Source organism: Eptatretus burgeri, chromosome 3, assembly GCF_056783735.1.
Source record: "Eptatretus burgeri isolate ZD-2024b chromosome 3, Ebu_testis_v1, whole genome shotgun sequence".
NCBI lineage: Eukaryota > Metazoa > Chordata > Myxini > Myxiniformes > Myxinidae > Eptatretus > Eptatretus burgeri.
In genome coordinates, this window is record NC_140963.1 from 60,986,613 (window position 1) to 61,004,347 (window position 17,735).

The 17,735-nt window shown below is 42.6% G+C and overlaps 2 protein-coding genes across 5 annotated transcripts in view; both read right to left on the bottom strand.

Annotated features, from left to right (window-relative positions):
- FUZ (fuzzy planar cell polarity protein) overlaps positions 1-4,351 on the bottom strand; it is a 31,200-nt gene extending 26,849 nt beyond the window's left edge. For 3 of the 4 annotated variants that reach the window (XM_085873687.1, XM_085873686.1, XM_085873690.1), the window contains exons 1-2: positions 4,146-4,351; positions 307-428 (exon numbers count right to left, since the gene is read on the bottom strand). In XM_085873687.1, coding sequence (XP_085729813.1) covers positions 307-428; positions 4,146-4,289 — 266 coding nt within the window. In that variant the 5' untranslated portion in view covers positions 4,290-4,351. The remainder of the gene's footprint in view (positions 1-306; positions 429-4,145) is intronic. The other variant, XM_085873688.1, reaches the window with a different exon arrangement.
- Positions 4,352-7,814: 3,463 nt separating this feature from the next.
- On the bottom strand, positions 7,815-17,440 carry LOC147030025 (G protein-coupled receptor 20-like). Its single transcript, XM_085873691.1, has 2 exons — positions 17,334-17,440; positions 7,815-13,094 (listed from the first exon to the last, which is right to left on the bottom strand). The coding sequence occupies exon 2, from the start codon at positions 13,061-13,063 to the stop codon at positions 12,062-12,064; it is 1,002 nt and encodes a 333-aa protein (XP_085729817.1). The 5' UTR covers positions 13,064-13,094; positions 17,334-17,440; the 3' UTR covers positions 7,815-12,061.
- Between the last annotated feature and the right edge of the window lie 295 nt (positions 17,441-17,735).

Below are 17,735 nucleotides of genomic sequence, written 5' to 3' on the forward strand. Positions count from 1 at the left end.
TTTGTTGGGGGAAAGGAGGTACGAAGGGTTAATGCCTTCAACATCAGTTTCTCTTTGCTTCCCACGACAGTTGGCATACTTCACTCAACATCCTGTTAATTTAATCCCTTGTTATACCTGTTTGCCAACGTCGATCGGCACTTGCCTTCACCAGCAAGACTGGTTCTTCTTCCTCTGCATTATTCTCAAAATCGATTTGTTCTGGTGGAGAATACAGTCAAAGAAAAGAAGGGGTGGAGGTGCAAGCACTTTTTTGAAATGAAAAGTGTCACAAATGGGTGACGTGTGCAGACGCATGCTGCTTACGTGTTATGGAAATTGCGCCATGCTAGCTTCCCCGTGCTAGAGCATGTCGTCAGAAGCTCGACGCCTTGGCCACCACCGAACATGTGCACACCATTCAGCGAGCTGATCACCGAAAAAGGTAACTGTGCACACAACACAAAACAACAAAGCAAAAAAGGTAACGGGAAATGATAATGGAAACTTTGTATTATATCAAGATCAACTTTCCATTCCTACACTTCACAGACAACAGTTCATAAAAAAGCTTGTGTGCACCTTTCTCAATAAAATTAATTACCAGTGAAGTGAGCAGCATCTGATTGAACACCCATTTGTTTAAATTTTTATACAAGATCTCAGCTCATGGAAGAGTGGGGTGACAGGGGACAAAATGGCACATATGACAAAGTGGCAACAGTTGGACACAATGAGCAAGAGAAAGAATGAAGAGAGAGGGGAGGTGAGTAAATGATGCTGCCTGTAAGTAAGAGGATTGGGTGGGGTGAGGTTAATTAATGGAGGTAGAAATATCAAGAGTAGGGATTGGTGGGGGGGTGCGGAGTGACATGAAATGGTGGTACACCGCTTGCTTGAAGCCCTGCAGAAGAGAGCGTGATTGAGCGATCTCAGGAAGGCAGTTCCACAGAAAGGAGAAAAGCAGAACAAAAGAGTGGATGTGTTCAGCAAACTTGGATTGCAGAACTTTAACCAGGAGTGGTTAATGGAAGAACTCGTGCACCCGGGAGGAAATGCGGAAGGGTGAAGGGGAGAGAGAGAGAGAGAGAGAGAGAGAGAGAGAGAGAGAGAGAGAGAGAGAGAGAGAGAGAGAGAGAGAGAGAGAGAGAGAGAGAGAGAGAGAGAGAGAGAGACAGAGAGACAGAGAGACAGAGAGACAGAGAGACAGAGAGACAGAGAGACAGAGAGACAGAGAGACAGAGAGACAGAGAGACAGAGAGACAGAGAGAGAGAGAGAGAGAGAGAGAGAGAGAGAGAGAGAGAGAGAGAGAGAGAGAGAGAGAGAGAGAGAGAGAGAGAGAGAGAGAGAGAGAGAGAGAGACAGAGACTGGATGAGAGGCGATAAGAGCAAAACAAAACAGAAACCTCTGACCTCCGAAGAAAAACAGACGTTGTGCTTCAATCTCGTCGTGAAAGACTGAGGTTCCACAGAATCTCAGACAGACTTGTGGTGCTGGCCTGCCAGTCCATCAAGGACAACATGACTCCCCTGAGGAGCTGTCGACAAAGAAAGGCCTTGTAGGCTGTAAGTCGTTCCAATTTTTGAAAGATGACTTTGAAAGTTGAGTTGAAATGCCTGTTAAACAAAAGGAAACACAACCTTGACACGACCCACACACTGGAACAATGACGGGCACGAAGGTAAAAATGGCAATTATCGGCAGATATGCCTGGATGTTCCTTTGTGCAGAACTTTGTGATGTCCAGGACAACAGCAACATCTGATGTTTTGCATTACCCATGGCATTGGTCCTTTCCTGCATTGGTTTCATCATGCCTTTTTCAAAGGGATGTTCGAGTTCTATCATCAAGGGGAAAGTTTTACAATGTGGCATCATCTTCCTCCAGAAGCTCTCCCATGAAGAGGGGTGGGATGGGGATACCATGAAGGAAAAAAGAACATACGATAGCAAAAAAAAAAAAGAGTTCAAGCCCCGTTGAGCCACTGAATTAACACCAGGGGGTTGACTCAGCCTGTCATCCTTCCGAGGTCGGCGAAATGAGCACCAGTGTACTGGTCCCGGTGTATGTCCCGGTTAGAATAGGTGTACCATATCCCTGTGTGTCGTAAGAGGCGACCAGAGTTAGCGTCAGGAAGGGCATCTGGCCATAAAAACATTGCCTCAATAAGGGAACCATGATTGCATGGAGCCTGCAAAGAGCTAACCCCTGGCTGAAAAATGGCTGTAAAAAGGCTGTTTTGTTTTTTTTGTTGCACAAGCAAAGGTAGGCCTATAATACACGGACTCATGTTGGCAGGACAGACAAGCATGACGTTATACGTATATGTCAACACCATGCCTATCTGCTCTCCCATCTCCTACAACACTCTCAGATGTTTATCCGACCCCAAACCTTTTGTTCTTTCGTCAACTCCAAGAAAGACGACTAACGTGAAAGACACCAAGGAGCTGAGAGTCCAGGTCGGATGTGGCAGGTTCCCCACCTTTTGGGTGGTATGAGGAATAGATCTGTGTAACGTGAAAGATAAATCTTGAACGCTTTTTGAAATATCGTGTACACAAGCCAAGTTACCGAGATGATTGCCATGGCAACATAATTCAGCAATCAGTGCTGTGATCTAATCTGGCTGAGACAATGTCATGAGGAATAGATATCTGAAATATGAAAGCAAAATGTTCAACGGTTTTTGAAATGTCACGTACACAAAAAGGGTGATCGGCTGGTCGGTCAGACGGAGCTCATTTTTAGCTCGCCTGTTCGAAGAACGGAGACCTATAGCGATACCCCCGGTGTGAGCGTCAGCATGAGCATGAGCGTGAAAATGTTAAAGTTTTTGGTGCAACTTATTTTTTCTTTTCTAATGTTTTTATCTACCACACTTTTTTATATGCATGATATATATATATATATATATATATATATATATATATATATATATATATATATATATATATATATATATATATATATATATATATATATATCGGGGCGTATTATGTGATACCTGTCGTCCGTCCGTCTGTCCATCCGTTCCTGTCCGCATTCTAACTCCCAAAGTTTTCAACTTTCACGTTTCATATTTGGTACATAGGTACAGACTGTAGAGATGGTGTGTCGTGACATACGTTCGTCATCTAAAGTGGTTGCCATGGCAACCAGGATGCTGTTTTCCATGTAGTAGCACAATACTGTATATACCTTCTCGTTCGGGCGTATATTGTGCTCACTTGCGCTCTTGTTACTGATTACAATATACAAATACATATATTGCTTTAAAATTATTTGGATCAGACTTCAATGCAATGCTTTATAAAAAAAATATTAATTATTAGACTAGTCTTTTAAAAACGATAAATGTATAAACAGGCGAGCATTGGGTGGCTTTGACACCAACTCTGGTGTTGCCTCCATCGGGCAAGGGCCAAAAACTAAAGAGCTTGTGCCAGCAGATGGGATGCCTTATGTAACATCCCTCGATGGGATGGCACACACAATGATGAGTTACCCTTCCTGTGACACACCAGGATGGCAGTTTATAGCTGGGTCGGGATTCGAACCCAGGCGAGACAGTTTCGAGGCGAGTGTGCGTTCCTCGAGCGAGGACATCCTGCCAGCCATGAGCACATGATACCAAATAATAATAATAATAATAATTTTTTTTAAACTTCTAATCTTTTTATTTCTGATAACATAGGTCGTGTTTTTTTTTTTCTTGAAAAACTCTGGTTTGAGGTGAAACACACGAACTGGTGTTTAACTTTCTCCTAAAAAAAAAGTTGATTCTGAATCGTGAGCTCAAGCGAGTGAGTGTTAAACTTTTGTTTATCGACGCGGCAAGATGTGTGTATTTCATTTTATCATTCATTTTGGGGACTCACACGCTTCGTGTCATGTTCATACTCGATGTGACGTCAGATTTGGCGATGACGTCACTGCCGACTTTTTTGTTTTTGCTGGGCTCCGGCACCCTTCAAAATGTAGCATAACACGTTTCACCACCGCCGCTGGTGAGGGTTGTAAAAAAGATGTAGGGAACCGGAAATGCGGTACGTAATATATGGACGGTCGTCTCGTTCCGTTGTCATTTACATCGGATATCGAACCCCAGCGGAATAATAATACGCCGATGGACACGTGTCGAGCTGTGACAGGAACCACACCTGTTTCCCGGGTTCTGCAGGCCGAGAGTAGAGCGGAATTCCACCCTCAGCCATGCACACAACCTGGGTCAGCATCCTCCCGAGCTGATACAACCCCTCCACGTATTCGCTCCACCGCGCTTGAGCTTTAAAAACACGAATCATAAAATCATAACTGTACTTCCGGGTCGCGCGAGACACACTGTAAACACGAGCACTGAGGACGGTGCTCGCCCCGCCCCCTTCTGCGCTCACCCCGCCCCTTTCGCGCTCTCACGGAACACACTGGAAACACTTGGACTGAGGACGGTGCTCGCCCCGCCCCCTTCCGCACTCGCCCCGCCCCCTTCAGCGCTCGCCCCGCCCCCTTCAGCGCTCGCCCCGCCCCCTTCCGCGCTCGCCCCGCCCCCTTCAGCGCTCGCCCCGCCCCCTTCGCGCTCACACGGAAGGCTCTCCCATTCCCAAAGAGTCACGTGCCAGTTACAATCCATTTGCAATTCGGCTCCACGCAAAACAATTAATCAAAACCTCTCATTTCATAATCATCTCCGTATTATTAACCTCATTAATTCCAATTATTTCGTATTTTTAACATCATAACATTTAACGTTTTCCAATTAAACTTGTCCTTTTCTCTCGTTTTCGGGAATCAACTTTTTCCTTAAGTTTGTTCAAGTCCTCTCGTCCTTCCAGGCTCTTGTGGTTCAACATGGCTGTTCAACACCAATTCAGGTCATCCCTCCCCTCCCCCCCCCATACATACTCATGACCTTTTCTACTCTCATTAATCCTCCCAATTAGCCCTTCCTTTCATTTCTTGGTTATTGTAGTTTCTCTCCCCCTTTGTCAGCCTCTTTTTTGTTAGTTTGTTTTGTGCCATTTCTGTTTGTTCCCCGGTTTTCCCTTCCTTTTCTTGCTCTGTTTGAACTCGTATCCGGGTTATAAGTTATTCACTCCCTTTATCCTCCCCACCCCTCATTTACTCTCATTATTCCCCTTGCCCATTATTCCTCGAGGTGTTCCTCTGTTGTCCCCCCCTCCCCTGCTGGTGGTGTGCATCATCATCATCATCATCATCATCATCATCATCATCATCATCATCATCATCTCCCTGAACATAACTTATGACGAGGTGTGCATGCTTGTTGGGTTGTCAGGGTAGAACTTGATGAGAAGAGGAGGACCAATGATTGTCCAACCTACTCTTAAATATTTGAAGTGATGGTGCAGTTACCACTAGGTGAGGAAGGTTACTCCATTTCTGTTACTCTTTGAATGAAACAGTTCATTTGTCTTCAGAGTATACATGATGTCCTCGAGTTGCTTGGTACGTGCTCAGGGTCTCTCTCGCTACTGGGTCATTGATGATCTTGAAGACAAATTCATGTCACCTCGTTGTTAAGCCTGGTGTTGGCTTAACAGGTAAGGTTCGATCTTGTTAAAGCTTAAGATTTTAGGGTCTTGAGTTCGAGCCCCTTAAAAACCGTTGAATTGACACTAGGTGGGGTTGACTCAGCTTGTCATCCTTCCAAGGTTGGCAAAATGAGAACCAGTGTACTGATAATAATAGGGGCACTGTATCAGTGGCATAGCCGCGCACCTAGTAAATGATGCAACCAGCAGCCGCAGGCTGCACACGAAACCACTAACCACCTCGTTGTTGTCTGTCGTGAAGAGAGAGCATATCCAGTTGTCTGAGTCTTTCTTGATGAGAGAATTGACACCGCCATGGTCTCCAGTACATCCCCCGCATCTTATCAGCATCTACGTACATGAAATCTTGGATGTCAAATTATATTTCCGCATTTGAGGAGAGGACCCGCCACAGAGATGAAGAGGAATGGGACAACTTCCTTATGGACGTTGGAAAATGTCCTCTTGATAAGACCCACTATCTGGTTGGCCTTCTTGACGGATGCAGATACATGTTTATGAAAGGCCAGCTCGTTGTCTATAACACCAAGATCCTTCACTTTTTGCATAACTTGTTGTTCTCCCTTGAGGTAGGACAAAACATTCATCTTGCCTCCTTTTGCCAAGGTGCATGACCTTACATTTGGCTGGATTGAATGACAGTTGCCAAGAATCTACCCATCTTGTGGCTGTGTCAAGGTCCTTCTGTAAAGATATTCAGTGTGCTAGGATTGTGACTTCCCCATATATCTTTGTATCATCAGCATAAATCTGGACAGGGTTCTGTATCTTGGTCGTCAAGTCATCGACATGGAACACAAAGAGCTGGGGACTGAGGACACTATATAACCTGTGGGATGCTCATCCAGTGCTCATCCGATGCTCATCCAGTCGGAATGGATATCCGTTAAGAGGGACAACAGGGCCGGATTTAGCCATGTGCCCCGGGGCCTCCACCACCATAAATCAGGCACTGAGTGACAAGTTGGGTTCTTCCCAAAAGTAAAGCTTCAATACATTTCAGAAGTTTGTCATTAGTGCTATAAACTTGGAATTTCTTCAGAAGACGACGATGCATAACCGTATGGAACGTTTGCCAAACATCCATACAGAGGACGTCGATCATCTTCCCAGAGCTGATCATCAAAGTCCATTCCTCCATTTCCCACATCAGCTCGTGGAGCATGAATGACCAGGTGTAAAACCATGCTGTGCCTCATGGAGGTAGCTATGACTGGGCGTCATGATGCAGCACTGTATCCCTCACATTGGATTCCATATTTTCACTTTCTACTGAGATTAGGATTTTTGGCTTGTCGTTCTCTGGGAGTCGACAATTCCCCTTCTTATGGATCAGGATTGCATTGGCCTTTTTCCAGTCGTCAGGAAGTATTCCCTCATCTAATGACTGCTTGAAGATAATTGCCAGTGGAGTGCATATGACGTTGGCTTCCTCGTTTAGGACCATGGGATGATTTCCATCTCGTCCTGCTCATTTGCTTCCATTTAACAGCTGGAGTTTCTCTTTCACCATCTTCAGTGTGATGCTTATCTACGAGTATTCTCGGTGAGCCCCGTTGCCATTGCTTCCCACTTCCCTGGACACTCTGGGTGCCAGCAACTTCATAACAATGGTGACGCCTTTCTCAATGTACTCGGCAGACAACCTCCAGGATTCGGAATGGACGCTCTAACCATTACACAACCGTGTTTAGTTTTTCAAATTGTTGTTCTGTTACGTTCTGGTCCATTCTTTGTGCTAGCTCTTCCACAAGCCTTAACTTTGTATACCAAAAATATATTATTTTAAACATTTTACCCTGGTTACTGAAACAAAATGGCCTACTCTTTTGACGCTTAATTTCCATCCACAGACAAAGGACACCCTACTCCGAGATGCAGCCGGTGCTCCCGCATCTACTGCACCCCGACAAACAAGTAGTAAACTAGTGGTGTGACCCCGTGTAGATCGAACAGCTCATTTCAGTGCGAGATGATTTCCTGAATCAGCTGTCCTACCCTAAACTCCCACTGGGGTGTGACAGTGGGCTGCCTGAACCACACTCATGTCTGAATACATTGTAACAGATTGTGTGTTGAAGAACATTGTGCAAAAGAAAAAAAAAATACTTTGAGATATGTACACTTTTGTGAACATGTTACACCTCTGAAGTCAAGACTGGTGTTGTCTCGTGAATTTGTCTGCATCTGCCTGTGGGAATGGTACTGCTGCTTCTCCACAAGCTTCAAACCATGTAAGTAAATCAATGACCGACAGTGATTTCATTAATTTATTATCATTAGATTCACAGCATAATACAATGATAGTAGGTGCAGCACAATAAGAGGACGCGAACAAAGGCAGAGCATCAAAACACCGTAAGAAAGTTATAATTAGGAAAGTTAATTGCAGTTGTATAACATTATACCACAATGTGATTTTATTTTTTAACCAACAAGCAAACAACCATCGCAATCGAGAAACGCTCCAATATTTGGCATTGACAATACATCTGAGGGACAATGGGTTGGTAAACGTGAGTGCTAATTGAGAAGATCCTAGTCTGATGCTTCAGTTCTGTACAACAGTTTCATCAGGACCAACCATGGGTAGTTCCGACAGTTTTAATGAGAGCCGAGTGCTATCCTTTAAAATACCAGTTTGTAACGATTCACCGTTACTCGTACCCGCGTCTTCTGTTATGTAACGGGAAATTTTCAAACTCTAAAGTGGAAACTCCAAGTTGGAAAGTAAATGATGGAAATCAGTCAAAGGTCGTGAGTATGGACTCATTAAAGCGAGATAATTTTTAAGCAAATTTATTGGCGTTCTATGAAGCATTTTCTGCATCTGTAGATGAGGGAAGTGTAGCGGATGTTGTATGTCGAGACTTTTTATTAAGGTACCACATCAGAGGTTGTTTGCTCAGGTGAGGGTATGTGGAGTGGCTGGTGGAGTAACTAAGTGGATTGGAAATTGATTTCGTGATGGGAAGTGAAGAGTGGCTGTGAGATATGGAAGATATAAGTAGTGGGGTACCTTAGGGATCAGTACTGAGAGCATGATTAATCATAACTTTCATCAATTATATGGATAGTGGGGTTAAGAGTTTTAATATTTGTACATGACACTAAGCCTGGAGGTAAGGTAGATAGCAGAGAGGGGATGGGGGGGGGGAGGGGAGGGGTGATAATATTCAGGAGAGTTGAGATATTTTAAGAGATTGGAAAATGTAATTTAACATAAAGAAGTGTACGGTGCTGGGGATAGAGAGATTACATGATGCAAAAGGGCAGTCTTAGAGTGTGCCACACAGGTGAAGGATCTGACGGTGGTAATAAATACAGCAGGTAAGCAAAGAGGACAGAGCCTGGTATAGCTATAGGTTATGCAAACGGGGTTTTCGGTTGTATTCGGAGGGGGATCATATGTAAATCAAAAGCGGGAGTGTTAACACTGTATAGGAAGTTAGTAAGGCCTCATCGAGAATATTGTGTTCAGTTTTGGTTACCACAACGGAGGAATGACTTGGTTGCCATGGACAAGTATCAGCAGAGGGCTATTAAATTGATTTCAGGGCTAGCTATACGAAGCTACGAGGAGCAAAGAGCGGCTGAAAGAGACAGGACCTTTGAGTTATAAAAGAGGTGATTAGTAGGAGATCTGATAGAAGTGTTTAAGATAATATCGTATCGACAGAATAAGTGTGGAAGAAGACTCTTTTTCTAAAAACTTGTCAGTGATAGACCAGGAGTCACAGCTTGAGAGTAAAAAGATGAGAGTTTAGACAATATTAACGCAGTGGTATTTCACTCAGTGAGTAGTTAATACATGGAATACTCTTCCTGGAAAGGTGGTGGTAACAGAGACAATGGATGGGTTTAAACTGGAATTGGATAGGGATAAAGCAATGGGGATGGAGTGGTGCATGGATATTGGCAGGATTGTACAAGCTTGATGGGCCTAATGGCCTCCATCTGTGTTCATATTCTTTGTGTAATTCCTTGTCCGAAAAGTTTGAAACTTTTAACCCAGAAGTTTCAAAACTTGGAATTGTAAAGTTTGAAACTGAAAAAGGAATTTTAAATGCCAACATTTGATTTTTTTCAGCAGCTTGCTGAGGAAACATAGGTGGGCAGGAATGGGGGTGACCATTTTCATTATTTATGATGTCACAATCATAGATTTGTATCGCATTGTGATGTAGCACGATCTCTATATGCCTTATTTGTGTGAATGTAAAATTAACTTTCTTTTTCAAGCCAGATAATCCATTGATGGATCAAACCAAATATCCCTTTGAATTAATTTGAATGGGTTTCCATTGTTAAATCACCACGTAGGTACCTTAACTAAAACAAGAAAAACAGCAATCAGAGATTGCAGACCCTCACCAGGACTTGTTTTGTGCGGTATGTTTTGTGCGGCGTTTGTGTACTGCTGTTATGTAATTAATACGAGACATAACTAAAACTGCCGCTTTTAACTGCTGGCAGTGATGACCGGGTATCAAGATGTCCCGCTTTGTTGCAGCTCCGCTTTGATCGGACACCTGACCCATGAGGTTTATTATAATTCAATTAAATTTAGAATGGGATTCAAATAAATTTAATTCAAATCAAATGGAAGACCAAATAGATACAGTCCTGCATTGGAGTAATCAGAAGGAACCCGAACAAGCAAAAAGCAAAGATGAAGTCATCAGGAGGAACCTGGATAGGATTTGCATTTCAGCTGCTACTTTATCCTTAAACCCATCCAGGCACAGCCAAGTGAGCCTTATTTTTAAAAATAATAATAATAATAATAACAAATTAAAAACACAAAAAGAACCCAGATCAAAAAAATAAATAATTCTGGCTGCCAGACCATGTGACCGATCAACTATTCCTTAACAAAATTGTACACGGCTTGGGGAGCATTTGTGTGAAGTTTCCCCTCAATCTGTCCAGACATTCTAGTGATTTTTGAAAGTTTAAAAACAACAGCAACATGGCTGCCAAAATCATGTGACCGATGATGTCATCAAATTTTTTTTCTGTGGACCATTCTATCCCTAGATGACCCGCAAAAAATTTCATACTGCTCAGATGTAGCGTTCGACATATGCAATTATGACGTCACAACGAAGGCACATATGACGTCATAAAAAAAAATCACATTTATTCCCCATGAGGAGTACTTGCCATGTGCCAAGTTTCAATTTTTTTCCTTGGTGCGGTTTCAGAGATAGAGGTCCAAAGTTTTTCCAACATGGCTGCCACACCCTGTGACCTATGACGTCATAATTATGAATAAAACATTCTACATGAGTAATCGCTACTATGATGAAAATTTAGTCTCAATCCGACAAGCGGTTGCGGAAAAAAACACTAAAGTTCTGTGCGGACAAACAAACAGACCCAAATGCAAGACCCTCTCTCCTTTGGCGAGGGTAATTAAACTCTGCAGTCGTAAGCGTGAAACGAGTACAATTAGATCTTTATTCATATTTGGAATATATAGAGCAATTTATCATGCTTGGAATATATGCTAAAATTTGCTCAAGTATAGTATTGTAATAACCACACGGCATAAATGTAAAGCAATCAAACCCCTCTGAGACGAGGACAATGACGGACATTAAAAATCAGTGGAGGATTATGTCACTTGAAATAATGGGTAGTTGCATATCAGGGTTAAATTCTGGACCTATTTGGTGAGCCTCTGATGTTCAACTTAAAGTATTTTTTTTATTTTGCAAATTGACACGATGATGCAAAACGCGGTGGATGGTAAAGAATTCCAGGACAATTCAACATCATGACTATATGCCATAGAGGTGACCATGCACACCTCAAATGGTTGAGATCTATTGGTTCACAGATTTGTGATGCCTGCGACTGCGAGACCAGGTTTTTAATGCACAACAATGCTCCTTTGCACACAGCCATGTCGGTGTTAGATTTGTGGCAAGAGATTAATTTACCCTGATTTATATATCAAGAGTCTCGACTCATGGAGTACCGATCCTAAAGGTCACCATCAGAGCTTCTCTATCGTTCCTCCAATTCACCCGATGAGATCCTCGATGACCTTTTATTCCCCATTTTCGTGATGAAGCAAATATGATGTAAGGTCATCAGTTTGAGAGCAGTGATAAATCCAAAAAATCTTCGATAAACACTTCACACCTTATTGTTTTGGAGGCATCCTTGTGCGATTTTATGGCCTCTATTCGGGAGGGGGCAAGCTCTCACAAATTAAATGTAGTTCCAGAACTTTCTACGACCACAACTTGTATATTGATTCTCGACACAATTGTCCAAAGATCTTGCAAAGGTAGAAATGTCAAAAAAAAAATTGCACCACTTGTACAACTCGTCAAAAGTCCAGGTCTTCCAGGATGTGATGTATTCGTGAGCGACGTAAGTGAACAATGATGCATAGGTTTAAACGTCTGAATTTGTTTAGGATTTGTGGATGAAGAACAAATTGGAAACCTTTTGGTGTTCGAAGTTATTGAGGTATCGGGGAATGTCCATTATTTGGCAGTTTCCTTCTCCGTCTCGGATGTACTCAAACCATCCCGAAGGTCAGTCATTGCTGTATCTGTCGCTGCAGATGTCGGCTCGCGATGAATAATCTTCATTATGGCTTTTTGGAAATTTTTGTTGATGAAGCAGTAGACTATCGGATCAAGGCAGCAGTTAAGTGTGCTGAAGGTGAGAGTCACGTGGTATGCGATAAGCGCCGTCCGTTCGCTTATACTCTCGTGTCCGTAGAGCACGACCTGACGAAGGTGGAATGGTGTGAAGCACACGACGAAGATGACGAAGACTGTGAGAAGAAGATTTGCAGCATGACGTGCCTTGTCCTCACTTCCAACCGACCGGTTGTTGTGGAGGAGTGCAAAGCGCATCCTAAAGGTCACCGTAGTGATGATCACCAGTGGCAGGAAGAATTCAAACATGGAGAGCATGAACAGCTTGAAGTAGCAGCACGAGGCAAACTTGATGGCCATTGTGAGAACAGTAGAAACGACCAACGAGGTAAAGAACCAGGTGAAAATGCTCGCAGCGATGGCATAAGCTGGTCGGCGCCACTTCTTGGAGGAAATAGGATGAACAATGGCCAAGTAGCGATCAATACTGATGCAAGTCAGGAAGAAGATGCTGGCATACATGTTGATGAAGTATATGAAGATGTGGGCAAAGGAGCACCAAATGCATTTGCCTTTACTGATGTACATGATGATGCGTGCTGGAATAGACAGGCTGAGGAGTAGGTCGCTGAGTATGAGGTTCATGGTATAGATCACTGGTGCCGTTTTCTTCTTGATGAGGAAGCAAAACACCCAACCAGCGACGGAGTTTGCCATGAGGCCAACCAAACTCACAAGGATGCTGAACACAAGCAGTGTGATCCATAGAGAGTAGTACTCAGTGAAGAGCTCCTCATCCAGGTGTGCCAGTTTGTGCAAGTACTGGCGCTTAATGAGGTACGTGCTGTTTGTCAGAAATCCCAGGCTGTTGTTTCCGTACATGGCTCTTTGAGGCGGTAGTTCTTGGATGAACCTGCAATCGACAAAGGGAAAACAGCTAGTTAGTTGGGGTTATGAATGGAATGGAAAAAGGAAAAGGCATTTGGGAACATCTACATGTATTATGTTCCATGTTCCAGACATTTCGCTCGATGCACCACCCCCCCCCCCCCATCCTTTCATCATTTTGACAACACCCCCTTTACACTCTCTTCATTTCTGCACAGTGTAGTTTGTAACAGCATGAGGCAAACTTTTCAATGTTTTACGACACATGATATAAATATTAGTTACTGCGCCAGCACATTGCTCGACTCTCACAACGCCATCACTATTTGCAATTTTTAGTTCCTTCTTTATTTGAAGAGAATGGGAATTGGGATGGCGAATGAATAGTCTTTACGCCTGTGCCATCTCAATTCGATCTTTTTACTTCCTGTTAATCATGTAAACATAGTCAATGAAACTGTCAACTTGGCTCGAGTAAGCAACACGTGACATGTTGCATGAGGATGTGATGCATATCATGCAGATGTCATTGTATTCATTGCTAAATGGTGTGTGCGTGCGTGCGTGTGTGTGTGTGACCAGACTTGGTGGTGTAATGGTTAGAGCCTCTGCTCTGAGTCTGTGAGTTCAGTGGTTCAACCCCCCCCCAGCCGAGTCAGAGGGGAGACTTAAAAAATGGTATGTGCCACAGTGATGTGATGAATTTTTGTGTTTGTGATTTTTTTTTTCATGCATTAAGTCTTCCTACCACTGGATACCATCTGTAAAGACGAATGTTGAGGACTTCCTTCCACTGCACAACATCAGTGAAGGACAACAACCCATCGACACTTCTCTAATAATAATTATACCGCCATAATGAGAAACATCAGCTCCCTCGGGGAGCAATCGTGCCCGTACACAATCACGTCATGCGTCATTGTCCTTTTTTGTTTTTTTCCTCATGGCTGCCCATGAGCAAGAGCAATGCTCCACCGACTTTCATTTGTTTGCGTATCATTTGTTTATTGACAGTTTAATGATTTTTCTTTTCCCAGGCATCTTAGCTTCGAGTAAGATCAGTTTTCAAAATTTCAACTTTCTTGTCGGCCTCAAAAGTACTAAACATTTATACGAGTGAGTTAGTGAGTGGTAAGAAAGAGCTTGATGTATTAGATATATCTAATAGGTATACCCTTCCCACAAATAAATTACTTTGCCAGAACATCAGAGCCTGAGTGATGAATAATGTTGAGGAGACCCATGCTCGTACCCTTCATGCAATTAATTTTTAGAGATACATATGGAGGAGAAGACGGAAGATGTCACAAACATGCAGACCATCGAGCAGATTTTTCAATATACAATAAATTCAGGTAGATATTGCAGACAAGTGGAAACTAAACATGTGCAAGTGACAAAAAAAAAGTTTTTCACACAGCATAACCTGGTGTTGACTTAGCGGTTTGGGTGGCGGCTTGGGATCCTAGGGTCCCGAGTTCAAGCCCCATTGGCTGCTGAATTGACACCAGAGGGTTGACTCAGGCTGTCAGCCTTCCGAGGTCGGTGAAATGAGTACCAGTGTGGCAGCCAAAAGGCTGCACACGAAGGGAAGGGGTATCAACGGATTGATTAAATCTGGTATTGGTGTAGCGCATATTGGTGTAGCGCAGGCATGATAGGCTGAATGACCTCCTCCTGCGCCTTAATTCCTTGTAAATTCCTTGTAACATCATTAATTGTTACCTGTTGACTCCACACCGGCCAGTGGCCTGGTTTCTCAAAATACAGCAATCAAAACAGTTTGGTTTCAAATTATTTATCTCATTATCCCCTAACTCACATCCCTGGAAGTCTTATCCTGATAAAAACAAGTGCTGGAAGTACCAACAATGCCTGCACCAACAACTAACGGTTATGGTTATGATCCAATACCATCTCAGGCTACATCACATTTCAATGCATGGTTATGTTTATCTACCTAAGAATGGATTGCAATTGTCTTTTCATGTGTCTTCCCTCCATTTACATGTGTCTTATGTGCTTTCCCTGGTGCTTCTATCTCGTCCTCTTGTGGTTTCCTATGTACACACCTATTTCGTCTACTTATTCCATTTTCCCCATATGACCCCTCTCCTTTGTTCCTAAATAATGTACCATCTGTTTGTTACTTTGTGAGAATCGAAGATTTTTCTCAGTATATTGGTTGGTTGTGTGTGTTATTCTGTCCATTTGTCTGTCTGTGTGTTTTTATGTTTATCGCCTACAGGTCACAATTTCAAACCGATGTTCAAAAAACTTCATCACCTGGTGGAATTCCTCATCAACAAGAAGCCTATTGTTGAGGTCAAAACGTCAACAACTTTATTGAATTTCTAAAATCCTCAATTTTCATCCGATTGACTTGAAATTTAAATAAGATTTGCATATCAGATCACTGAATTCAACCACTAATTTTTTTTTGAGGTCAACTTAGACAAAAGAGGTCAATGTAGGCCAAAGGTCAACAACTTAGAATTTTCATCCGATTGACTTGAAATTTGAGAGGATTTGCATTTCAGGTCATTAAATTCAACCACATTATTTTTAGGTCAAATTTGTTTTATGGACTTCGCAAGTATTGTGCTATGCACGACATCTTTCTTGTTTGTTACTTCCATACCTGTTGGCATAATGGTTAGAGCATCCACTCTGATTCTGAGACGTCAGCGGTTTGAACCTGACCGTGGCCGAATCATACCAAAGACTGTAAAATTGTTCATGCCGTTTCATTTTTAAAAAGATAGAACACAGACAACCATTGTGCAGATTCAATGGGTCTGATGGCCTCCTCCTGGTTGAGGTTTCTTGGAAGGGTACTCGTATCATTCCCTGATTATCTCTGCCTTGTCCTTGTCCCTTTCTTCCCCTTTGCGTCGAACTCGCATTTCACTCTTATCAAGCTCTCCTATGAGCTCTAAACTCGGTGAAAATGCAGCTCTATCTTGTTACCTCCACCACCAAAGGTGGACGGAGGTTATGTTTTCACCCCTGTTTGTCTGTCTGTTCTTGAGCAGGATATCTCGAAAAGTTATGGAGGGATTCAGATGAAATTTAGTGGACAATTTGGATGTGTGAAAAGGATGAATTGTTTCGATTTTGGTGAAGATCCAGATCTATACATGAGAATTTTTGAAAACGATTTTTTACCATTGAATGATTGGGCTAAAAATGATATATAGCCTGATATCTCAAGATGTTTGGACAGATACGGATGAAATTTGGTGGACAGGTTGGATGTGTGATGAGGATGGATTGATTCAATTTTGTTGAAGATCCGACTCCTGATCAAGATGCCGTAATTTTAAAAGTGATTTTTCACCATTGAGTGATAGGACCAATAACTCCCTTTGGGAGCGAAACATAGCACTATATTTTTCCGATGTCACACTATACATAGCACGATATTTCAAAATGTTGCGGAGGGGTTATGACAAAACTTGGTAGATGAGTTGGGTAGCTGACAAGAACAAGCCAATTAGATTTTGGCTATCGTCGGGATGCAGATTCGGCCAATCAGTAGGATATAAAATGTAAACTCTTAAGCCTGGCTGGGTATGTGCTCCACCGAGTGCCATTCTGATTAACTTATGTTAATCATCATTTTTTTTGTGCATCTTCATTCTCTTGTGATCTGCCAGAAACCTCAACTAATCTGTTTTATGAACTTAATTTGTTCTGTCTGACATTCAACAAGTATCCCAGGTAATCCTTGAAGCAGCACAGAGCACACAGCTTGCTTAAAATTTCCTTCTTACTTTCTACTTCAAACATTGGTAAATGAGACCTCTCATGAAAATAGAAATGGAATAGATAATAAAAACACCTTAAATGCAAAACTGCAGAATGAACGTTGATAGTAGGGGTTAGAATGAAACCCAAACTGGAACGGCACTTGGTAAAGTGCATACTTCCACCAAGCTGAACACTTTACGTTTTGTACCCACTGATGGGCCAGATCGAGATCCGGATACTCAACAAAATCGAATCATTTTGTCCTTGTCACACACCCAACCTGTCCAACAAGTTTTGTCTGAATTTGTCCATCACTTTTTGAGATATCCTGCTCAGAGGCAAACAAACAAACAAACAAATGGGGGCGAAAACTAAACCTCAGTTTGGTCCACCTTCGATGGCGAAGGTAATTGGACCTCTCCAAAACTAGTGTGGTACATCTTGGCTGTATTGTAGGCTTGTCTATCAATTTACCAAGCATCTTAGTATTTAATGATCATCTCTCTCTTACCTGTGTGGCGCTGGAGGTAGGTTTCACCCTGAAGTTGACTTGGATACCATACAACAGAATCTCTGCAAGATGAGTTCTCCAAATTTCCTTTATATGCTGTTCTGATGTAAATGAGGAAGTGGCAAAATGAAAACTGTTCCAAAATGCACCAACCACAGAAAAGGAGGAGTGACTTAAAGGGATACATACCAACAGAATCTTCGGAATGCTAAATAAAAATAAAAATACTAAAACTTTACCATGAATATTGATGTGATCTCCAAAACACATAATCTTACAGTGTGTGTTTCTCTCTCTGTCTCTCTCTGTTTCTGTCTCTGTGTGTGTCTGTCTCTCTCTCTCTCTCTCTCTCTCTCTCTCTCTCTCTCTCTCTCTCTCTCTCTCTCTCTCTCTCTCTCTCTC

Excerpts from the sequence above, each read along its gene's own strand:
- LOC147030025 (XM_085873691.1), bottom strand. The coding sequence starts at position 13,063 with ATGTACGGAAACAACAGCCTGGGATTTCTGACAAACAGCACGTACCTC.